The 22,662-nt window shown below is 49.5% G+C and overlaps 1 protein-coding gene across 1 annotated transcript in view; it reads left to right on the top strand.

The window, feature by feature from the left end:
- Positions 1-22,662, top strand: part of ITPR1 (inositol 1,4,5-trisphosphate receptor type 1) — a 159,785-nt gene that overhangs the window by 83,386 nt on the left and 53,737 nt on the right. Inside the window, exons 39-43 of the mRNA XM_053953544.1 lie at positions 3,064-3,090; positions 14,480-14,515; positions 16,008-16,058; positions 19,297-19,429; positions 20,370-20,560. Coding sequence (XP_053809519.1) covers positions 3,064-3,090; positions 14,480-14,515; positions 16,008-16,058; positions 19,297-19,429; positions 20,370-20,560 — 438 coding nt within the window. The remainder of the gene's footprint in view (positions 1-3,063; positions 3,091-14,479; positions 14,516-16,007; positions 16,059-19,296; positions 19,430-20,369; positions 20,561-22,662) is intronic.

The following is a 22,662-nucleotide window of genomic DNA, read 5'->3' as shown; positions in this document are numbered from 1 at the left end:
CTGGGGAGCAGCTGGGAGTGGGGATGGGGGAGGCTGTGCTGTGCCCCTGGCAGGCCCTGCCCAGGAGCAGGTGGTGTCTCAGTCCAGTTCTCCCCCACAGATGGGTTTGGAGCTGTTGCCTCATGCTCAAAAAGGGCAAAAACTTCAGAGATCAGAGTTTCAGAGCAGCAGGAATCGTCTGTAGCAGCTGCCAGGGAGGGAGATGCTCCACAGGCAGAGGAACCTGCAGCATCCTGGCCAGCTGGGAGCATCACTGGGAGGCAGGAGCAGGACCAGGTGGTGCCAGGGCAGCCTGGCACACGTGGGTGTGCACGTGTGGGCTGCTCCCAGCACACCCGGGCAGCACAGGCAGTGCCAGGGAGAGGAGACTCCCAGGAAAATGCCCTCAGGGTAGGGATGGCCAGGGCTGTGCTCCCTGCCCTGCCAGGAAGGCTCTTCCAGTGCTGCCAGCCCAGCCCAGCTCCAGCCTGGGACTGTCTCCCTGTGCAGCAGCAGTGGCTTTGAGGGAATTCATGGGCTTGAGGGAGCTCCCTGGCCAGCTGCAGGAAAGCAGCACGTCCCTGTGGGATGGGGAGGGAGCAGGGAAGGGCACAACTGCAGGTGCCAGCTTGCCCAAGTGGACAGAGGACAGTGACAGTCCTGCAGGTCAATGCCTTGTGCTGGGGCATCACCTTCTGTCCTCTCCTCAAGGTCCCTTCTCAGACATCCCAGCTGGAAGGGGCTGGCTGTGGCCAGTCTGCTCCTGGGAAAGGAGTGGGACTGGTGATCCTCCAGTGGGTGCTGGTATTTCCTGATGTTCAGCACTGGGGGTGTAGCAGACTCCGTGTAGCCATAGATCACATCTTGCCCTTCTCTAGCAGACCAGTGTGTCCTCTCCTGTTAAAACAGCCAGGAGCCACTGCCCAAGGTCACCTTAAGCACTAAAAGCAGTGTGTGATGCATATTGTATATGCTAGACACCAGTGAAACCCAAATCAGAGCTTTCAGAGTTTTCCTTAAACGTAATTTGCCACTGAGAGATTTTCCAAAATGGAAATTAATTTCTAGGAGTTTCTTAGACTTCATTCAGCTAACTTGGATGAAGCAGTATTTCTAGAAGCTGCAGTTAACATACCTTGCACCATTCAGACCACGGAGAACCCCACAAGATGCTAAAAAATCTTCCAAGTGTGGCAGAAGCGTTAATTTCTGAAGCAGTAGCTCAGTTACATAAGGAGTCAGGATATGCCTGCCTGTGAAGTGATTTCCGAGTCGGAAGAAGCAGCTGATTGCTCACAGATAGACTGTGAGTAGTAGTAGAACAGCTTTTACTGTCTGGCTGTGAGCACTGCAGTGGGATTTATTCTCCCTTGTGACTCAGAGAACTGAATTTAGTCACCACCTAAAAGGCAGCACCTTTTGTTTTTAAAATCATCCTGTAGTATAACAAAAAAAAAAAAAAAAAAAAAAAAGAGAAGGAAAAACCCCTCTTGTATTGTAAAAACCCCGCTGTAAATCCTGGAGTCCCTACCTAGAGGTGCTTCCATCCATGGAGGTGCAGAGCTCACCCTTGTGAGCAGCTTACTGACCTCACAGAGCCTTGGGAGGGCTTGGCTTGCAGGGGGTCTTAAAGATGACCCAGTTCCCTCCCTGCCTTGGGCAAGGACCCCTTCCATAGCCCAGCCTGGCCTTGAACCCTTCCAGGGATGGGGCAGCCATCCTATTGTACATGCAGGTGAGCCCGGGGGGAAGAAATGCTGATGTGTGACTCCAGCTCAGGAGGCTGAATGATTTCTTTATTAGAACTATGCTATCATACATTCATATACTATTTAAAGGAGATACTAAAACCACAAACCTACTTTTTTTTTAATTAACTTGTGACCCTCTCTGAGAGTGCAGCCACAGGTGGGTTGGATTGGCCACCAGCCCCAAACAGTCCTCACCAGAATCCAACCAAGCAATCACCCCAGGTAAACAATTCTCCAAACACATTCCACATGGGGAAAACAAGGAGCAGAAATAGAAATTGTTTTCTCTTTCTTCTCTCTGTGCTCCTCTATAAAAAAAAATCCTGAAAGAGAAAAGAATGTACCTGCCACACCATCCCTCCTCTCTCTGGGCAACCTGTGCCAGGGCCTCCCCACCTTGACAGGGAAGCATTCCTTCCTGAGAACCTCTGGCAGTGCAGGGCTGTCAGTCCCTGTCCTGTCCCTCTGCCAGGGCTCTCAGCTGTCCCTCCACACCCATGTCCAGTTCTGCTGCAGCTCTCTGGGACAGCCTGACTTACATCAGGATGGGCTCCTGCTCGTCCTGCTGACCCTGCCAGCCCACAGGTCACCTCACCCTGCTGGCCCGTGGCCCTGAGGAGGGTGGGCAGTGCAGGGGGACACGGGGCTCCTGTCACCCAGGGCTGGCTCCCACAGCTGGGGCTCCTCAGCAGTGAGCAGAACCCGTGGGCAGAGCACAGATGTACAGGAGCCTGTGGGAAGGCTCAAATTTTCCCATATTGCCGAAGACTCCTCGCTTGGCACGCGCTCAGGATGGCTCAGTGACGGGGAGCATACTGTGGAGTATTTAATAGGCACAAAACTGCACTACACTGACAGTGTAGGCTAGACCCAAGCTTTTCACTGTGCTGAAACATGTCATTCATGCACGTCTCTCCGGGTGCCTACCAGCTGACTCGCCTCAGCTCTGCAGCACTCGCTTTGGAAAGCTCCATTTTTCCTCCCCGAGTGGAAATGCAGCCCCTGTGCTGCTGCTGCTGCTCAGGGCTCGTGACACTCCCGTGCCCAAGGGTGAAGTCCTTGGCTCTGGGTCAGCCAGCCCACATGGTTTGTCCCTGGCACAGGAACAAAGCCAGGGTACATCCTGCCTCCCAAGCTGCCTGGCACAGCCTTCCCAGCAGTGTCTGTTCCCTAACCCGGCGCTGGCAGATGTTCCTCGTGCCCACTGCAGAAATAATGTTGGATTGCAGCATTAAAGTGTTAAATGATTTATAAGATCCTTACATGAAATTTGTGTTTCATTTCTCTTACTAATCCTTGCTTTCAATTCTTCCCCTTCTTTCTTTCCCGGCAGATTACCATTGAATTGGATAATGCTGAGGTTTTAATTTTATTTCTTTTCCCCGGTGTTGTTTCTATGGTGTTTGTTTTACCAGTAGCCCTGTGATCTGTCCTGTCTCTGCAGCACTGAGCGTTCTGATGTGTGTGCCTGTGTCAGTGAATTAGTGGAGTTTTCAGTCTGCTGTGTGTCTATCCTGGGAACAGTTACCATAACTAATTCCATATGTCATTTCTTGGAATATTAATCCAAATGGAATTATCATATCATTTTTGGTAGTCTGCAATCAGCTGGTGCCAGGGTAGATCCTGGGAAGTTTAGGATCAGATCTGGAGGATGAACTGCTCTAAGCAGTCAGCATTTAGCACTTGGCCACCATTCCTGTGTCATATGTGAAGGGGTTATTTCTTCTTATTTAGAAAGCTAAATAGTGAGCTTTAGTGGTGTCCATGCAGGAGCTGGAGGAAGGTGGGTGCAGGTGGGACTGGGGAGGGGCAGGTCCTGGTGCAGAAATGGTGCTGCTGCTTTTCCCAAAAAGGGAAAAGTGACAGTCCTGCAGCTCGTGAGAGCACTGCAGTGCCCTTGCTGTGCCTCAGTGGGCTTTGCGTGCGAGGCCAGGGGGTGGTTGGTGTGTAACCCTGAGGAATCTGTGACTTGGGAAGCTCTTTCTGCGTGAAAAACCCTCTTTCAGGGAAAACTTGGAGTTTAACTGACGTGGAGTTTTCCAAGGACTCTGACAAGCCGAGTGTCTGGTCGGGGCAGCAGTGCAGGGTGGAGGGAGCTGAGCTGAGCTGCCTCTGCTGTGCAACTTCCTCATCAGCTCAAAAAAACCCTGGTGTGGGTGTGGAATTTGCATAAATGTATAATACTGAGAAAGTGATTGACTGGCACCTTATTTTACTGAAATACCACGGAAAGAAGAAATATTTTCCTCTCAGTGCTTTGTTTCCTGTGTTCTCTCCCAAGCCAGCCTTTTATTTGGAACAAAGCTCAACCACTTAAAATGTCTAAAGCATTTCTGACCTTTATTTAGTGGAGTAGGTCATGAAATCTACAGAAAGCAATTTACGGTGTGACTTGCTAATTTTGATGTTAATCACCTGGATTCACTGGGTAAACTTCATTCTGAAAATGAAATATTTGGGGACCTTGCCTGGTGAAGTGGATTTGAAAGCCAAACTATTTGTCACTAAAGTGGACAAATACTGTGCACATACCCAGGGCTGGCCTGGAGGATGTTTTCTGTTCGGGGGGGGCTTTTAGGGCTGGAGCTGAAGGTCCCTTCCCTAAGAAACTGGTTTTCCATCACAGCTTTCTGCCCAGAGTCTGATTTTGACCTAAAAGACAAATTTCTTGTTGCACAAGTTCATTTACTGCCCTGCCATCACCTCTGAACTGTGCTGGGATGAGATCTCAGGTGTGTCTCCAAGCTCCACACACACCTCTGGTGTTCCAGAGGTGCTCTGCTGTCTGTTTCTCTTTTTTTTTGTTAGTACACCCAGTTTGTTTCCCCTTTTAACCTGGGGCATACACACCAGCAGCCTCCTCTGGTTTCCAGAAGTTAACCTGTAGCACAGAAATGTTTCTACCAGGCCAGGTCATTTGGATGATGTGCTGCTGCAGCTTCCCAGAATAGCACTTGTGTATATGTATAATTTTAGCTTGGAGAAACTTCAGAGAGAAAGTTGAATTGTTTAATTGCAAATTAAGTCATAATGTGAAACTCTTTCCCCTTTGGTTTCTGGCTGTGATGTGCTGTCTTTGCCTGCCGTAAATCAGCCAGAGCGTGCAGAGCAATTTAGGATTTGGTCTGGAGGCTGCAAAGGAGGAATTTTATTGCTCCTTTATGGAGCAAGTGCAGGGAAGGAGCAGGTGTGTGTATAACCATCAGCACTGAGCACTGGCTGCACAGGGAAAGGGATTCAGATGGAGCTGGAGCCACTGGCAAGTCTCAGAAATCCTGGGGTTTTCTGGTTTCCTTTTTTCTCCCCGGTCAGCCCTGGAAGTGTAACCATTTAGGGCAAAGAGTACAAAACTCTGCATTATTAGTAAAATTATTAGCTTGCTTTTCTGTCAAAACTGTGCACACTTTAATTGTTTGGATCAGCTGAAATGCTCCTTGTTCCCTCGGGGGAGCTCCACTGAAGTAACTGTTGATTTCATGGGGGTTTTTTTATGTAGGTTGAGTTATCTTAGTTGTGTCCTGCAAGGTAATCCCAGCGAGCAGTGGGTTGTTAAAAATGCCAGGAGATCCATGTGTTTGTTAGTGAAAGCCATGGTAGAAAGTCATGACAGACCCTCTTTAATGTATTTGTGAGTGAAGAAGGGAGTGTCCTTTGGAAGTGGGTGAATAATGCTGGAATTCACCCAGTGGTAGGAAATGCCCTGAGTGTGGGGTTGGCACCAGCCCCAGACAATTTTGGGCTAAGCTGGAGGGCTTTGGGTGCTGGAGAAGTGGAGTGGAAGGGAACAGCAGAGGTGGTGCTGTTGTCCCAACTCACACTTTTATTGGGGGTTTATGTGCAATTCCCTTTGTGCTGGAAAGGGGGGACAGGGAGGAGCTGCAGTTTTCCAAGGAGGAGTAGTGGAGAATTGATAGAAAACCCAAACCATGAGGAACTGTGTCCCACCACAGTTGGGTTGGTTCTCTCCTGGTTTTGGGGTTGGTTCTCTCCGGGTTTTTGGGGTTGTGTTGGTTCTCTCCTGGTTTTTGGGGTTGGTTCTCTCCTGGTTTTTGGGGTTGGTTCTCTCCTGGTTTTTGGGGTTGGTTCTCTCCTGGTTTTTGGGGTTGGTTCTCTCCTGATTTTGGGGTTATGTTGGTTCTCTCCTGGTTTTTGGGGTTGGTTGGTTCTCTCCTGGTTTTTGGGGTTGGTTCTCTCCTAGTTTTGGGGTTGGTTCTCTCCTGGTTTTGGGGTTGTGTTGGTTCTCTCCTGGTTTTGGGGTTATGTTGGTTCTCTCCTGGTTTTGGGGTTGTGTTGGTTCTCTCCTGGTTTTGGGGTTGTGTTGGTTCTCTCCTGGTTTTGGGGTTGTGTTGGTTCTCTCCTGGTTTTTGGGGTTGTGTTGGTTCTCTCCTGATTTTGGGGTTGGTTGGTTCTCTCCTGGTTTTTGGGGTTGGTTGCTTCTCTCCTGGTTTTGGGGTTGTGTTGGTTCTCTCCTGGTTTTGGGGTTGGTTGGTTCTCTCCTGGTTTTTGGGGTTGTGTTGGTTCTCTCCTGGTTTTGGGGTTGTGTTGGTTCTCTCCTGGTTTTTGGGGTTGTGTTGGTTCTCTCCTGATTTTGGGGTTGGTTGGTTCTCTCCTGGTTTTTGGGGTTGGTTGCTTCTCTCCTGGTTTTGGGGTTGTGTTGGTTCTCTCCTGGTTTTGGGGTTGGTTGGTTCTCTCCTGGTTTTTGGGGTTGGTTGGTTCTCTCCTGGTTTTGGGGTTGTGTTGGTTCTCTCCTGGTTTTTAGGGTTGTGTTGGTTCTCTCCTGATTTTGGGGTTGTGTTGGTTCTCTCCTGGTTTTTGGGGTTGTGTTGGTTCTCTCCTGGTTTTGGAGTTGTGTTGGTTCTCTCCTGGTTTTTGGGGTTGGTTCTCTCCTGGTTTTTGGGGTTGGTTCTCTCCTGGTTTTGGGGTTATGTTGGTTCTCTCCTGGTTTTTGGGGTTGTGTTGGTTCTCTCCTGGTTTTGGGGTTGGTTGGTTCTCTCCTGGTTTTTGGGGTTGGTTGGTTCTCTCCTGGTTTTTGGGGTTGGTTCTCTCCTGGTTTTTGGGGTTGGTTCTCTCCTGGTTTTTGGGGTTGTGTTGGTTCTCTCCTGATCTTGGGGTTGTGTTGGTTCTCTCCTGGTTTTGGGGTTGTGTTGGTTCTCTCCTGGTTTTTGGGGTTGTGTTGGTTCTCTCCTGGTTTTTGGGGTTGTGTTGGTTCTCTCCTGGTTTTTGGGGTTGTGTTGGTTCTCTCCTGATTTTGGGGTTGTGTTGGTTCTCTCCTGGTTTTGGGGAGCTGTGAGTGCAGAGTTTGGCCTTTGGGCTGTGCTGTGGCTGCTCTTTGCCTCTCCTGGAGCATGGGGTGGGAGCAGGAGCTGAAGGGCTCAGCAGGGTGTGTTTGACATGGGCTCTGTGCGGGTGTCTCAGGTGATAAAGCCAAAACCCCAAGGCAGGGCATTGTCCCGAAAAGCCCTTGGCCTGAGTCTCTCTTGGTGGCCTCCTTCCTGGGCTGGAGCTGCTCTAATCCTGTTCCTGATGGAGCCTGTGCTGCTGTCTCAGGGAAGAGCTTCAGGGCCGAGGTGAATTCTTCCCGAGTGCCACCAAGTGTGAATCTCCACACAACAGCAAGAGCTAAACCCTGCTTGTCATTAGACACTAACAGCTTAATTTGCTGTTAACGCAGTCCTCAGCCCACTGAGAAGTGCAGGCGTGATGCAAATGCAGATCTGCTGCTGCATGCTGAGCTGCACCGTGGGCTCCCTGCGCTCCAGGCCAGCCCAGCACGGCTCCCTCCTGCTCCTGCGGGGCTCTGGGACAGGACCTTCCTGCCCATCCTCCCCGGCCAGGGCTCCCCTCTGGGGACACCGTGGCCCAGTTTCCACCCGCAGTGCGAGTCCTGGCTACTGAAACACACCCGTCCTGGAGGAGCCACGGATCTCTGGTGGCCTGCCAGGCCGGGCCCCGCTGGTGCTGACCTGCAGGTGGCACGCGCAGGATGCCGATCGCGCTGTGAGATGGCCTACTTTGCTTTTTTTTTTTTATATATTCCTTTTTCCCCTCCCAGCCACATTGCAGTGAGCTGTTCCGCTGGGCACCTGCCAACATTCAGGCAGCAGTTACATAACAAGAGCTTTTTTTCCTGGAATTTAGGCCCGCTGCTGATGTGTGACCTTCAGCAGTAATTGCCAATAAAGGCGGTGGGGATGTTTACAGGCACCGGGGCTGGCCCGCAGCCTGTGCTGGTAGCCCTAAGCTGGGGCTGGGCTGCTGCTTCCCCCCAGCCTGACCCCACACCACTGCAGCTCTGTTTAAATTCCCAGGGTGAAATGGGGGTGCTCTGCTCCCCCAGCCTGACCCACACCACTGCAGCTCTGTTTAAATTTCCACACTGAAATGGGGGTGCTCTGCTCCCCCAGCCTGACCCACACCACTGCAGCTCTGTTTAAATTTCCACACTGAAATGGGGGTGCTCTGCTCCCCCAGCCTGACCCACACCACTGCAGTTGTGTTTCAATTCCCAGGGTGAAATGGGGGTGCTCTGCTCCCCCAGCCTGACCCCACACCACTGCAGCTCTGTTTAAATTTCCACACTGAAATGGGGGTACTCTGCTCCCCCAGCCTGACCCACACCACTGCAGCTCTGTTTAAATTTCCACACTGAAATGGGGGTGCTCTGCTTCCCCAGTCTGACCCCATACCACTGCAGCTCTATTCTAATTTCCAGGTTGAAATGGGGGTGCTCTGCTCCCCAGCCTGACCCCACACCACTGCAGCTCTGTTTTGTTTTCCAGGGTGAAATGGGGGTGCTCTGCTGCTCCCCCAGCCTGACCCCACACCACTGCAGCTCTGTTTTGTTTTCCAGGGTGAAATGGGGGTGCTCTGCTCCCCCAGCCTGACCCACACCACTGCAGCTCTGTTTCAATTCCCAGGGTGAAATGGGGGTGCTCTGCTCCCCCAGCCTGACCCACACCACTGCAGCTCTATTCTAATTTCCAGGTTGAAATGGGGGTGCTCTGCTTCCCCCCAGTCTGACCCACACCACTGCAGCTCTGTTTTGTTTTCCAGGGTGAAATGGGGGTGCTCTGCTGCTCCCCCAGCCTGACCCCACACCACTGCAGCTCTGTTTTGTTTTCCAGGGTGAAATGGGGGTGCTCTGCTGCTCCCCCAGCCCTCAGGGCTGGGGTATGGGCCAGCAAGCACCCAACCAAATCCGGCCCGGAGTTTCCCTTGTAGTTATTTAGTTATTTTTTTAGGGTTGTGTTGGTGTTTTATCTGTTTTTTCAGTAGTGGCACTTCTTTATGCAGCTGATACATCTACAGGCAGCTCCATCCAGTAAAATGCACTTGCAGACCCACTCAGTAGAGTTTAGGTTTGGGGTTTTTTCATCTCTTCGCATTAGTCTTGAGGTTTCAAGTAGGTGAAAAGGGAACTGAAAATGCTGGTTCAGAGGGGTTGCCTGAATTAACCTTTTCCCTGCTATTTATCTACGACAAACTGAAATTCCAATGGCTAAGGTGCAAAATATGTGCTGTTTTATGCATTTTTGATTGGAGTTAGGAAACGTATTAACCTCTTCAGAGCTGGAAATCTGCACTTGGGAATTATTTTCCTTGTAGAGATCTTACTCTGCAGTCATTTCTCTTGTGTATTTTGCACTTAGACAGTGCTTCACTTGTTATGTCTCAAGCAGAGGAAATGCAGGCACTCATAAATTTTTGTGGGCTGCCTTATATTTTTTTCCCCTTGAGAAATCCTGCAATCTTTGGACAGGGCTTTTTTTTTTTTTTTTTTTAACACGGACTGGAATCGGTGAGCTCCTTGGAAAAGGAGCCTGGAACATTTCTTACAGTTACTTGTCACCAAGAAAATAGTAGTTATACCATCTTACTGCTGATTAAAACTGCTGCTGTCAAATGTGTTGTGAAGGTAGTTCTTACTGGATTCAGTAGAAGTCCTGCAAGATCAAGGATTTAAAGAGGAGGAAGTGGCTGCACTCCCGCTGAAGGGCAGAGACTGAGAGTTCCAGCTCCTGGAAAGTCCCAGCCCAAGTTAAAACATGATTTCTCCACTGAAAACTCTGGAAAATGAGGGAAGGCATTCCCCTAGGTAGATCTTGGTGACCTTGGAGTGCAGGCACTTGTGGCAGATCTGCCACCTCCTCGCCTGGCAGTGCACAGATCCCTGCACGTTCCCTGAGATGAGGGAGGATGTTCAGTCTGTCCCTGCCTGGCTGTGTGACAGGGCCAGGGCTGGGGGCTGCCCCTGCCCCCCAAAATCCCCCGTGCCTTCTGGGGGACCTGTACCAGAAGAAGGTGCTGCCCCACATCTCCTGCTGCTGCCTGGTTTAGGCAGGTCTGAGATCCTCCATCCCTGAAAAGGCAACGTCTGTGCAGGGGGGAAATGGAACGTGGGAAGTTTGTCAAAGCAGTTCAGTGCTCCTGGGTCCCAGTTATTCCCCTCTGCCCTGAAACTTCTCCATAACAAGTCAAATGCTTGTTTGACAAACACCTACAGATCATCTGCAGGGGCTAGAAATTCCCTATCCAAATTTCTCCTCAGCTCCACAAGGTAACAGTGTTGGCTTTACAAAGGGGACTTGGCAAGGAGGCTGCACAGAGTTCTGTGGTATTTTTAAAGACTTATGAAGGACAGCAACATAATTTGTGCTCTAGTCTGTTGCCACGAATCAGACAAGGTGATGCTTTTGCTGTGTGCCTTTCAAGGAAGAGCTGATGGTATTTCAAAGGGAAGAGCAGAGAAGTTCAGAGAAAGGAGGAAAAAGTGGAAAGGGACTTGCAGGATTCAATCTGAACAGCCATTCCCACTGGAATTCCAGCTCCTACTGGAGATGGCAATGCAGGAGCTGAGGCAGAGGCTTCAGAATAACATTTATCTGAGATGTTCACTCTAGTTCCTCGCATCTGGATGTACAACCTGGCTATCAAAAGCTTAATGTGCAATTTGGCTGACTCTGCAGTTGTGTTTTCCCTTTTTATTTCCTCCTCTCTGCCAAACGTCTCCCCCTGCCACCCCGGTAATGAGATGCCATATGCATGGAGTTGGGTCAGCTCCTGAATTCACAGATTTTGGGACCAGAAGGGACCTCTCAGTGATGGAACCCGACTTCCTTCACAGCCCAGGGCATCCTGCTCCTCACCACTGTCTGTCCACGGAGCCAAATCCACAGAGTTTGGCTCAGCTTCCTCAGAGTGCTGAGTGTTGAGCTCAGGGACCTCCCAGGACAGGAGAGAGGATGTTTGGAGAGACCTGAAGGAATTGTCTGGAGGTTTGGAAAATGTCATCAGTTCAGCAGGCTGAGGTTTGTCACCTCTCAGTCCTTTGGGCTCTGGGGCAGCCTGGAGTGTAGGAGATTGGTGCTTGGAATTGTGCTGGTTTGTCCATTATTTTGTCAAAATTCCAAAGTCTGGTGAGGCTGAAGAGGACCAGGTTTCTGAATGTGTGGTCACATAAATGTGAGTTTTCTGATCAGATTATTTCTCTCTCATTAATTACAATGGGAGATGTTTTCCAGCCTGTTCTGCTGAAGCCACTCTCTGGAGCAGCCCCAGTCTGTGAACTGGAGTCTCCACCAGCCTTTTTAAATGCATTTCAGGCCTTTTCACTGCTCCGTGGTCTGGGTGTTCACTGCACAGTTGGGTAAAAATAGTGGAGAAAAGCAATTCTGATGCTTCAAGCTTGAATGAGAATCCTTCTGCTTTTCCTCAGACCTTTTCTACTCTGTCACAGCTTGAATTTTCTGTGAAGGAAGGATTCAGCAACTTTCATTGTGATTGTTATTTTGAAAGCAAATGAGACTAAAACTTTGAAGAACTCCTCCAAACTGTAAAGGGAAAGGGTGGGGAGCTCATCTGTATCTCAGGAACTGAGATGCAGTGAATTCACCCTGGAGCTGTCACGTGCTCTGGTGGTTTTTGAGGGCCATACGTGCACTCTTGAGTCAGACAGTCTGTTCTGGGAAGCACACGTGGCCTCTGCTGGGGAAGTGGATGCTGGAAGCGCTCCGGTCACCAGAGGGTCAGAGATTGTGCATCTCCAGCCATGGCTCGTGAGGAGTGCTTTATTGGCCAGCCTTGGGGGAGTGGAAACTTCAAAGGAAGAGAGGGTTTTGCTCAGCAAGTTGAAAGGACCTTCCCCTACTGCTTGTGAAAAGCACAGATGTTGGACTCTGACCCGGCCACCCACTGGGTTCCAGTTTCAAAGCTGTCCACTGTGTCCTGCTAATCACCTGGCTGTGTTTGGTATTCCACAAACCTGCCTCTGCCCTCCAAACCATCCCTTTCTTACAGCTGGAGAGCTGAAATATATGGAGGCGCAAGAAATCTTGGAAAGTTACTGCTTTGGGCTGCTCTACCACCCTGTTCAATCCTTGTAAAGCATAAGGGGATGTTTTGCTGTTGCAGCACACACAGGAGAGTGCAAAGTGTAGCACAGCAACAAGAGCTCAATAATTCTTTGCTATTTGACCCCATTTTGACTCAAAGAATAACAATTTCAGGATTTGGAGTTTGTATTCTTGCTGGAAGATGGCTGAGGGCTGTGCTGCTGTGGGTGATCCACGTGGGCATTGCCCAGGGCAGTGGTTTTGCTCCCAGGTCAGTGTGTGGGGCTGGCTCTGATCTGCTGTCTGTGCCACAGAGGGAGGGCACAGGAATTTGTGAGCTGGAATTTGTAATTTTACCTTGGGAAGGAGCAAACTATCAATTTTATGTGATTCTTCATCTGTGCTGCTGTTCAGCCCCAAAATGTAAATGCATGTTTGGTTGAAATGGGGTCAAGGTATCAGCCCAGGAATCCCAGATGGGTTTGGGTTGGGAGGGACCTTAAAGCTCATCCAGTGCCACCCCTGCCATGGGCAGGGACAGCTTCCACTGTCCCAGGCTGCTCAGAGCTCCATCCAGCCTGGCCTTGGACATTTTAAGGGTTGGAAAATCCACAGTTCCTCTGGGAAACCTGTACCGGTGCCCAGAAGGAAACTTTTGTTTGGAATCCTGAGTCCAGCAGTCGTGTCCACTTGACCTGTCAGCTTCAGTGTTCCCTCCCCAGGAGGAAGGGACCTCATTTCCCCTGCAGGGGAACAGGCCTGGTTTCCTTGCTGCTGTTGGCTCCTGGGGAAGGCAGGGATGTTTCCCGTGCCCCAGGCAGGTTGTGTGTTGTAGATGTCGGTGAACCCAATGGGAAGAATGATGATGTCTAACTCCATTTCAGAAGGCTGAATGATTGCTTTATTATAATTATGTTATAATACATCAATATGCTATATAAAAGAGGATACTAAATACTACATGCTACTTTCTCTAACTATCATATCTCACTCCTCACAACTCGTGACCTTGTTCTCTAGAGCCCAGACACAGGTGGGCTGGATTGGCCATCAGGCTCAAACAATCCACCATGATCCAACCAAGCGCTCACTCTGGGTAAACAATTCTCCAAACACATTCCACAAGAGAAAAACAAGGAGCAGAAATAGAAATTGTTTTCTCTTTCACTTCTCTCTGTGCACCTTAATAAAAAATCCTGAGAGAGAGAGAGAGAAATGTGCTTGCCACAGTTGTGCAGTGGGGACAATGTGCCCAGGCTCCCCGTGAGCTGTCAGGGCTGCAGCCTGGGAGCAGGCAGGGCAGGGCAGGGCAGGACGGTGTGTTCCTCTGCAGGAACGAGCTGCTTCCTGTTCACTTGTGCTGCTCTGGGTTAAACCCTCCCTGCTTCTTCCACTTGGCCACACAAGGGGGTTGCATGCTTGAGACGTGTCCAGGAGCGGTGACAATGCAAGGAAGCCACCACCAAAGGCCATGGGAGCTGGCCAGGAGCAAAGTCCCTTGGGAGGAGACTGGAGAAGGGTCTTTTTCTTGGCCAAGGAGCCCCTGCAGGGGAAGTGCTCACTCCCAGAGCTCCTTCCTGGGAAGTGGAGTCTCATTATTCCTCCTGCTGCATCTGTGGCCTCCCTCTGCCTTTGCTGGGTGCTCCCCCAGTCTGTGCTGCCTTGGTCTGTCTGTCCCTGTGGCAGACGTGGCCAGGAGTGCCTGGCTCACTGGGGTTACAGGATTGTGAGAGTGTTGTTTCCTGGAGTCTGCTCCTGAGAAGTTACAGCGCTTTCCCCACAATTAAGTCGGCAGTTGAGTTTGAATGTTCAGCTCTCTGTTGTGTGTCTGTGCTTGACTAGATAAAAGTTACTTGTCTTCATCTGTTTCAGTTGAAGATCAGCATTTTAAATTTGAAAAGCTGTCACCATTCAGGCCCTTATTTCGTTGCTCCTGTTTGGTGCTGTGTCGTGTATCTTTTATCTTGAGAAAAGTATGTTTATAGATGAGAATCCACAGAGTACATTTTTTTTAAGCTAAAATTATAAGGCTGCTGCCTTTGTGATATGCTGCCCTGGCTTCCTCCTCCTCCCCACTGGGGTGGATGTGCAGCATTCCAGTGACAGATCCTGGGGGTGTGGTCCCCAAAAGTGCTCTGGGCACCTGCAACTACGTTTTTTTGCTTGTGCCTCTGAGTTCATGCAAAGCAGTTTGGGGTGTTCAAAGGATACCCGCGAAATTTGCCAAATGTGGCCCTTTTAGGAGCAGGGTGGGAGAGTGTAAACAGTAATTACAGCTATAATCCATTTGTGGTGATTCAGCTGAAGTCAAGTGCTTTGCCAGCTCCCTTCCCCTCGCTGTTGACCACTGGATTGCTGTTGGGATGAAGGATTCTGGAGGAATGACTAATTTTTCTGCATTTTACTTTCAACTAGCTGCCGCAAGCTCCAGAAACGGAGAGCCCTGTAGAGGTGTGTCAGCCACCTATATTTGTACAGCACACAAATATTGGTGTTTCAGTAGTCCTAGTGGAGTGTCTTGTTGGTAAAAACCCCTGTGGAATGTGTGTTCCTGTGTGGTGTTAGTGGAAATAAGTAGATTTGTTAAAGTGCCTTAATCCAATACACCATCAGTGTGGTAGTCTGAAAAATATAAAAAAATGTGTAAGCTAATCCTAAGTGTGTTCCTTTCAGGGTGGCACTGGGAAAAGTCTCCTCTCAAGTTTTCCTACATTGGCAAAATGAGATTTCATTTTGGCTCCTAATGCAGAATTTGGTTTTCCCTTTGCCTCACATACTTAAAAACTTCAATACTTTAAGGAAAGGGAGGTGTCAGAAGTTCTTAGGGGAAGCTTCATAACTCCAGAGCAATTGGTGTCCCATTTAAAATGCCCAGTGGACAAGCTCAGGGTCACTGCACATTGTCAAGGCCACTGGTTCTGAGGGAATTGGATATGTAGAAATGTGTCCTTTATGTGCATGAAGCAGATTATTTGCCAAAAAGAAGGCAGGAAAATTTATCAGATCTTAAATTCCTTTGAAATTCATGGGACATCTGGACATGGCATTGGTAGATTGTACAACTGGGTGCCAAATCAGTGCAAACCTAAATGAAACAACATGAAGTTTAAATCTGGGAGAGTGTTGATTCTCTGAGCTGTGAAGTTTTTATAAATGTGAGATGATGTAGAAAAAGAAGTGTTTGTGATGCCTTAGGCCTTTGTATTTGTAACTTTTGTGGAATAGTGTTTAAATGTAACCTGAAACTCTTGAGTGGTCATCAAATGGATTTGAGATGTGTGGGAGATGGCTCCTGGTTTTCCTGGTCCCTCTATGGAGCTGTTACTCTACACCTTTTCAGATGCTTTAAAGCAGCAAAACCCCAACGTGCTTCAGCTTTGCAAAGTGGAAGTTGCATTCCTGGAAATGTATTATATCTAAAGTGAGAGAGATTTGATTTGGAGACGTGCCCGTGCCAAGGGGCAGTTCGGTGCCTCCCCACTGCCCTCCTGGCCATTGCAAGGGAGCCCCCCAGGCTGGGCCAGAAGCCCTCCCCGGTCTCAAATGAGTTTCAGTGACCACGGTGGGGTGTGTTGGAGTCCCTCGCCCCCGCGGTGTGTGTCCAGCGGGCTGGGGGGGTGTTCCTGTGTGTGTGTGCATGGGCATGCGTGGGCTGAGCCCCCCAGAGCCGTGTGTGTCCCTGGGAGCTGTGGCACCGGACACACGCCGTGCTTCCCCAACACTGCTGGCACACCTGCATGCCAGGGGGGTGTGTGAGGGTGGCAGAGCACAGGGGCCAGGGCTGGCCGAGGGCAGGTGTCCTGTTTTGATGGCTTGTCAGTCCATCTCCCTCATCTCCCCCCTCGCATCCAGCTGTGACTCCCCCAGTATCCCCCGTGAGTGCCGAGATGTTGGTCTCTCTTGAGTGTTGTTCTGCTTTAAAATGAACTTTCTGCACGCACAGCAGGAGCTTGATCAAACTCTACCACAGAGGCAACTGGAGGATCATAGAAGGGTACGTACAGCAGTCAAGCACGTTCAGAACTCATCTCTCCCTTTCCCTTGTGAACAGCGAAGCCTAAGTCATGTAAGAAACTTGTGGGGTTAAATGCTGGCTGGAAAATCCAAAAAATGAGCCACACCGACAGAGTGAGGTGCTGGAGCCCCTTCTCTGGGGTTACATGGAAGGGACGAGTGCTTGGCTGCTCCAAATTGAGCTCAGGTCCTGGTCTGGTCCATTCCCACTGTCAAAACCTTCCCCGTGGGTGCTGATCACTCCGTTGGGAAGTGATGTTCATCAGTGCTCCTGGAGTTGGCTCCTGGCCACAGCACCCCTTTCTAGCCAGCCAAGCTGCAAAATCAGCATTGCTGGTCCCTTTCTCCATTTCTTCTGCTCTTGTAGCTGGGAACACAACAGCAGCAACTTAAAACTGCTTCACTCTAAAATATTGAAGATGCTCTGTTTTAAAGCTTCTAACAGGTTTTCTGATGTCACTTAGAGTTGTGTGTTGCATCTGCATTGCTGATGCATGGACAGTGATGTTTCTGTGTGACTTACTCTTACTTTACCTGGCGTGAATGCAGATGAAAGTGGACGCTGTTGGGTTTTTTCCTAGGTACCATATTTGATTTTTCTGGTTACTGCCAAACATCTGCTATTTGTTTGCACACTGCCCTCGTCAAAGTGGTGCACAGCACTAACAGGATGGTTAAAGAACTGTTCTGGAGCCAAGCATTGCAGCTGAATTAATTAGAACATTTCTTAAATACCACTTATTTTTTATCCCTTCTGCTTTGATCACATACTCATATTTTGTTAGCTGGTACCATGGGTTTGGATAAACTTGTAGGAACCAGAGCTTTTCTTCCCAGTTAGAGTTTGAAATGCTGGTGACTGGATCAGCACACTCTGACTAGAAACAACTGCTTGATACTTGTTCCTGCTGTATTTTCTGGTGATCTGTCTTGTTTTGGATACACAACACCTACAGACACCAGAGGTGCCTGTCCTGGTCAGGTTTCCACTCACTCCAACTATTTTGACCGTGGAATAGAAGCCACCTCCCACTCCAGAAGGAGAATCTATGGGCAGCTCCAAGAGCTTTAATTGCCCTCCTGAATTCAGGCAAGGTGGAGTTTGCTAGCAGCTGTTCTCCAGGCTGGATATGTGTTATCTTTGTAGTAAGTAGTAAAAATCCCTGGTTTAAATGCCATTTGACAGGATGGCTGCCAGTTAGTTCAACAGAGGAGGAAAAAGGTGATGTGAGAGCTCCCTTGTAGCCATGTGTGTCCTAGGGCCCATCTGGGTGTCAAGCTGCCTTTCCAATCAGTGCCCATGTACAAGGAAGATGTAGTTCAGGGTTTTTTTTTTTTTTTTTTTGGTTTGGCTTGGCCTTGTTCTGTCACGTAGCCTCCCTCACCTGCCAGACTGGGGACAGGGAGGTGGATAAAGCACTGCCTCGTGTACTAAACACTCTCATGTCTCTGTCAGTCGCAGGAGCTCCTCCAGGACAGGTTTGCTGGAGCTCCTGAGCTGTCTCTTGCCTCTCCCACATGTTCACTCCTCGGCCCAAGCGGTGATGGGAAGCGTATGCCCCTTGGAGAAGTGCTCATCTCCTCCTACTGCTGCTTCCACAGGAGTTTTCCTTTTTTTCTGTTGCTTGGGAGCTTTTGGAAGCAGCTGGTTGGAACACTGACCTTGTGTTTATTTTGTTCCCTGACACTTGCTCCCTCCCATCTGATCCCATGAAATGCAGCTCCCGTGCTGCAGCTTTCACACTGAGACTCCACAGGAACCATTTCTGAGCTGCTGGATTGTGGTGACAGGGTGGCAGTGGGAGCCCTGACTTGAGCCCCAGCCCTGTGGGGAGGGCAGAGATCCCTCACCAGCTCAGGCATGTGTGGAAGTGATTTCTGAAATTTGGTAAAGAACTTGATTATCAGACAGGTTTTTGTCTTTTTTTTTTTTTTCTTTTGGGGTATAAGGATCTCTTGAAGTGACTTTTTTGAGTGCCAGCTGTGTATAAAATCAGCGGGACTGCAGCAGTGCTGGAGTTCTGTGCAAGCTAATTAATGCACATTTATGTTGTTCCATTTACTTGTGTTTTAAAGGCCTCCTGTGAAAGTTTAGAAAGTAAGACTTCACTTTTATGACAGCTAATTATTAAATTACACCTTGAATCTATAGTCAGACAAGCAGTTTAATTTGAAATATAACTGAAAATCAATAAAGCATATGTTTTGTCAATGGAATTAAAGATAAGATGCTTTAGTTCATTGGACATATTTTTAATATGAAATTATTTTTTACTAGATCTATTTTTTTTCCCCTGAATCCCCAGAAAAGCCCTTCCCTCCCCTCTGCAGCACCGTCCCGGGACGGTGCTGCTGTAACCACGCTGCCATTAGCAGGGCAGGAGCTCCCGGTGACAATAATCCCCAGGTCTCCTGCGTGCACAAAGACCTTACCAAAATCCCTTAATCCCTGCCTGCTGGCAGTGCTGCCAGCTTTGCCCAGCTCCCCAGATCCCAGGGAATTCCTGCGGAGGCTGAAGTGACGGCAGTGGGGCGGCGTTCCACCTGCAGGTGTTGGATCTCCGCTGGCTGGCGCTGGGGCCGTGCCGGAGCTCCGGGATTTGGGGTTATGCGAGGACCTGCCCCGTGCACTGCTGGCTGTTGGGCTGGGAGGGCTGGCGTGACTCGGGCAGCTGCCAGCAGGGAACAAAGAGCCGGGATCCAGCGGGATCGCTCGGGTTTCCGCTCGCGGCTGATGGATCGCGTCAGCTGCTGGTGGAGGGACGCAGCCCTGCAGGGTTGGTGGGATGGCAAAACAGGAGAGGTGTGAGGAGATTAAATTGTTCTTAAAAATGATTTTTGGTGTTCCTCTAATCCACCTCTTGGTTTTGTGTTGGCGCTGCACAGATGCAACTCCTTTGCATTTAAGACCGAGGCAATAGAACTTAATTAAAACGAACCTCTGAGAAAATTAAATCTGTCTAGAAAACTGTACACAAAACCTGAACTGCAGCTGTCTCTGTGCTGCATGGGGGAGCCCATAATCTCATTGAGCCCCATGAGACCCCTGCAGTGTCCCAGCACATCAGGGGCTGCTCGGTGGATTTCTCCACCTCTCCAGGGTTTCATTCCCCGCTCCCTCACCGCAAGAAGGGTACTGGTAGCAGCACCAATGCACGCGGGTGGTTGGCTTGTTCACGGAGCAACCATCGTGATCTCCTTGTGCTCTTTGCATCCAGGGCGAGGCCCTGAGGCAGGTTTTGGTGAACCGCTACTACGGCAACGTGCGCGCGGCCGGCCGGCGCGAGAGCCTCACCGCCTTCGGCAACGGGCCCCTGTCCGCCGGCGGCCCCGGCAAGGCCGGCCCGGGAGGTAGGACACGCTCTGCTCACCTGTTACCGTAGGGCTTGAGAAAACACGATGTATGTTTTTGTTCTTGTGGAAGTAAAAAAAAAAAAAAAGAAAAAATAATAAAGGGGTAAGTTTATTTTTGACTTCAGCGTCTGTAGTTTTCTAAAGGCGATGGTGGATTGGAGGGTGAAAGTGTTAGTTCTCTGATGATACTGGATAAATTTAGTTTATTAAATTTCTCTTCTTCTGTAGAGGAATGTAAAACAATAAGTCATTTACAAAAAGTTGTGTGAGAAAGTTCATTACGAAAATGTAAACTTAAAAGGTTTTAGAAAATCTTAAAAAATCAAAACAACACTCATCCCTTCCCCTGCCCTGGGGATGTGTATTCCTGACCAGTCAGCACCCCACGGCTCAAATCAAGATGTTTTCCCACATGATTTTGTCTATGAGCTCCCAAAAAAAGTAAAACCATCCATGTGGGTGACTGCAGTTGAGAGCAAAAGTAGCAGACAGAGCTCTTTGTACGTTTCAGCGACTGCCTTGGGTTGGCTTGAGGTTTGTGACATTGCTTTGAGTGCGTGCGCTTAGAAATCCTGATCTATTTAATATTTGCAATAATATCTAGGAGATGTGCCCATTAGGATGTCAGATCATTAACCATTTCTGAAAGAAAACCATTTCGTGGTATTGCAGAGATTGTGGGGTAGGATGGGCAAAAATTCCATTTGAAGTCAGTTGTACAGTGAAGTTTATTTCATTTGAGGCCGTTGCTAAAAAAGTCACTAATGGAATCACAGAATGGGTTGGGTTGAAAGGGAGTTTAAAACTCATCCTGCTCCACCCCCTGCCATGAGCAGGGACCCCTTCCACTGTCTCAGGTTGCTCCAAGCCCTGTCCACCTGGCCTTGCCATCCCCACGGGGTCAGTGCCAACCTGTTTCTCCTGACCACCTTTCCAGGAGGAAGCTCTGGGTCGAGCTCAATGAGCCGAGGGGAGATGAGCCTGGCAGATGTCCAGTGCCACCTGGATAAAGAAGGTGCTTCCAACCTGGTCATAGATCTCATCATGAATGCCACCAGTGACAGAGTCTTCCACGAGAGCATCCTGCTGGCCATTGCCCTGCTGGAAGGTGGGAACACCACGATACAGGTAGGGAAATGGAAAACTCCCATCTTGTGACTGAACTGTGTCGGGAAGGGAAATGTTTTCATGAAATCCAGGAAATTTGAGAGGGTTAAGGAGGCGGGAGGGGAAATGATCTGAATGATCTTTGACCTGTAATTAAGGGAAATATTAATGTCTGCCATGCAAAAGTCAACTTACTGAATGTTTGCACGGGCACTGGGTACGTGAGGTGTTTTCCCAGGGCAATAGAGAGGAATGTGTAATAAATCAGCTTTGTAGGGAAGTTATTGACTGCTCTTACAAATAACTTAAGCAACTGTAACATGTTCAGCGACTTTTATGGTGAGCTGTTAAATTTCAGTCTGGAATTTGAAATAAGTGTATGGTAAACTCCAGACCACCACCATTTCCAGCAATCTCCCTGTTCTTCCTTTCTGTGTTTTCAGTAGGGATTAGATTCCCCTAAAAGAAAACTGTCCCTGGTGTGGATTGATGAACACACACCAGCGAGCCCTTATGTTCTTCCACAGGGAAAGTAAAACCTTACGACAGCAAAACTTGCTCACAAAGATGATTGAATCTGTGATCTGTTATATGTTTAGCTCTGCACGTGTTGTGTTTGCAGTCTGTCTCTGGGGCTGAGTCCTGACCAGTTGTAACTGATTGTTGTGGTTGAAACACACACTAGATCCTTACAGCAGCACCTCCTGTGTCCATGCAAACTTCCCTTGAGAGGACAGGGAATGTCTCTGGGCTCCTTCACTCTGTCTCTAATCAGTACCCTCATTAATCCCCTGTATATAAGCTCTGGAATGAGACTTCTTTGCAAAAGATCAAGTGGGAATTGAGTGTTGAAAATCCTGTGTCACCTTAAACTGCAATGACAGGATTAACATTCCTGGGGGACAGTCACTCCTTTAAATTTCCTGCTCTTCTCTAATGTAAAGGAAGCTGAGCTTTCATCCTTAGAGCTCTCAGGGAGCCTCAGGTAACCTCACACTGTCATGCTGGAAGGAAAAACAAACTGCTCCAGCCTGGTGTGGAGAGGTCCTTTGCTTGTGCTGAACCTCAGTGCTAAAGGATTGAGCAGAGTCACTTCCCGCAGTGCCCAAATCCGTGTTGGAAGCAGACTCCTCAGCTCACCTACTGAAAACCAACAGGAAAATGTGCAGTCCGCCTCCCAGGACACCTTTTTGCCCAAAGGGAGGTGGTTCAGTTTGCATTTGCTGTCTGTAACCGGGAGCTGGGCTGTGGAACAGCCCTGCGGTCAGGAGCGATGGATGGCTCTCAGGGCAGAGGTGCTTCAGCCCCACACCGTGCTCTGCTGCCAGGTCCTGCTGCCCTCCAGCCTCTGCAGACGTGCTCCACAACCCAGGGTGGCTGTTTTCCATCCTTTCCCACTCAGGAATAAGTGCTTGGCAGGTGTCTGTAGGACGGGCAGCCAGCAGTCCTGGGTGCGTGCTCCGGCGGGCCGGGCTGGGAGGGGGCTCTGCTGGAGTGTGGGCTGCTTTAAAAGTACAGAGTGTTTTAGGAACCAAATGACTTGTGATGCCTACAGCTAATGCTGTGAGCTCTGAGGGCTCGGACACACCCAGCAGCTCTTACTCACGCATGCAAAGCACCAACGGGATGTTATTGAAAATATCCCGTGGAGCCGTTGGGATGTGGATACTCCACGCTGCAACACTCCATGGACTTTGTAGCAAAAGGCAAAAAAGGAGCATAATCAGTGCATGGATGTGTTCTGTGGATTTCTTCCACGTTGGTTGAACTCCTGGTGGTAGGTGGAGAGTTTTTCTGGTGCCTTGCAGTGGCTCCAGCACATGGGGGCCCAAGGGATGCTGGCAGTGGCAGGCAGGAACAGCACATCCTCAGCACTCTGAGCTCTCAGGAGGGCTGGAGAGAGCCAAGTCAGGACAACTCCAATGGGGAAAACACCAACCACAAAGCTTAACTTCTGGCAGAACAGCTGGCTCCACACTGGGAATCAAAGCGAAGGTGGAGGCTTGCTCTTTAGTAAAATCATTATTTCAGGGCTGTATCTCCCAGGGTAATTGCTGAGTGATGTGATGGCCAGGTTAAACTGGTATCCTGAGACAGTGAACTCGTGTCATCGAGCTTTGCTG

This window comes from Vidua chalybeata, chromosome 12 (assembly GCF_026979565.1).
Source record: "Vidua chalybeata isolate OUT-0048 chromosome 12, bVidCha1 merged haplotype, whole genome shotgun sequence".
In the NCBI taxonomy this organism is placed as follows: domain Eukaryota; kingdom Metazoa; phylum Chordata; class Aves; order Passeriformes; family Viduidae; genus Vidua; species Vidua chalybeata.
Note: the sequence above shows the minus strand (reverse complement) of the source record. Positions and strands in the feature narration are given on the sequence as shown.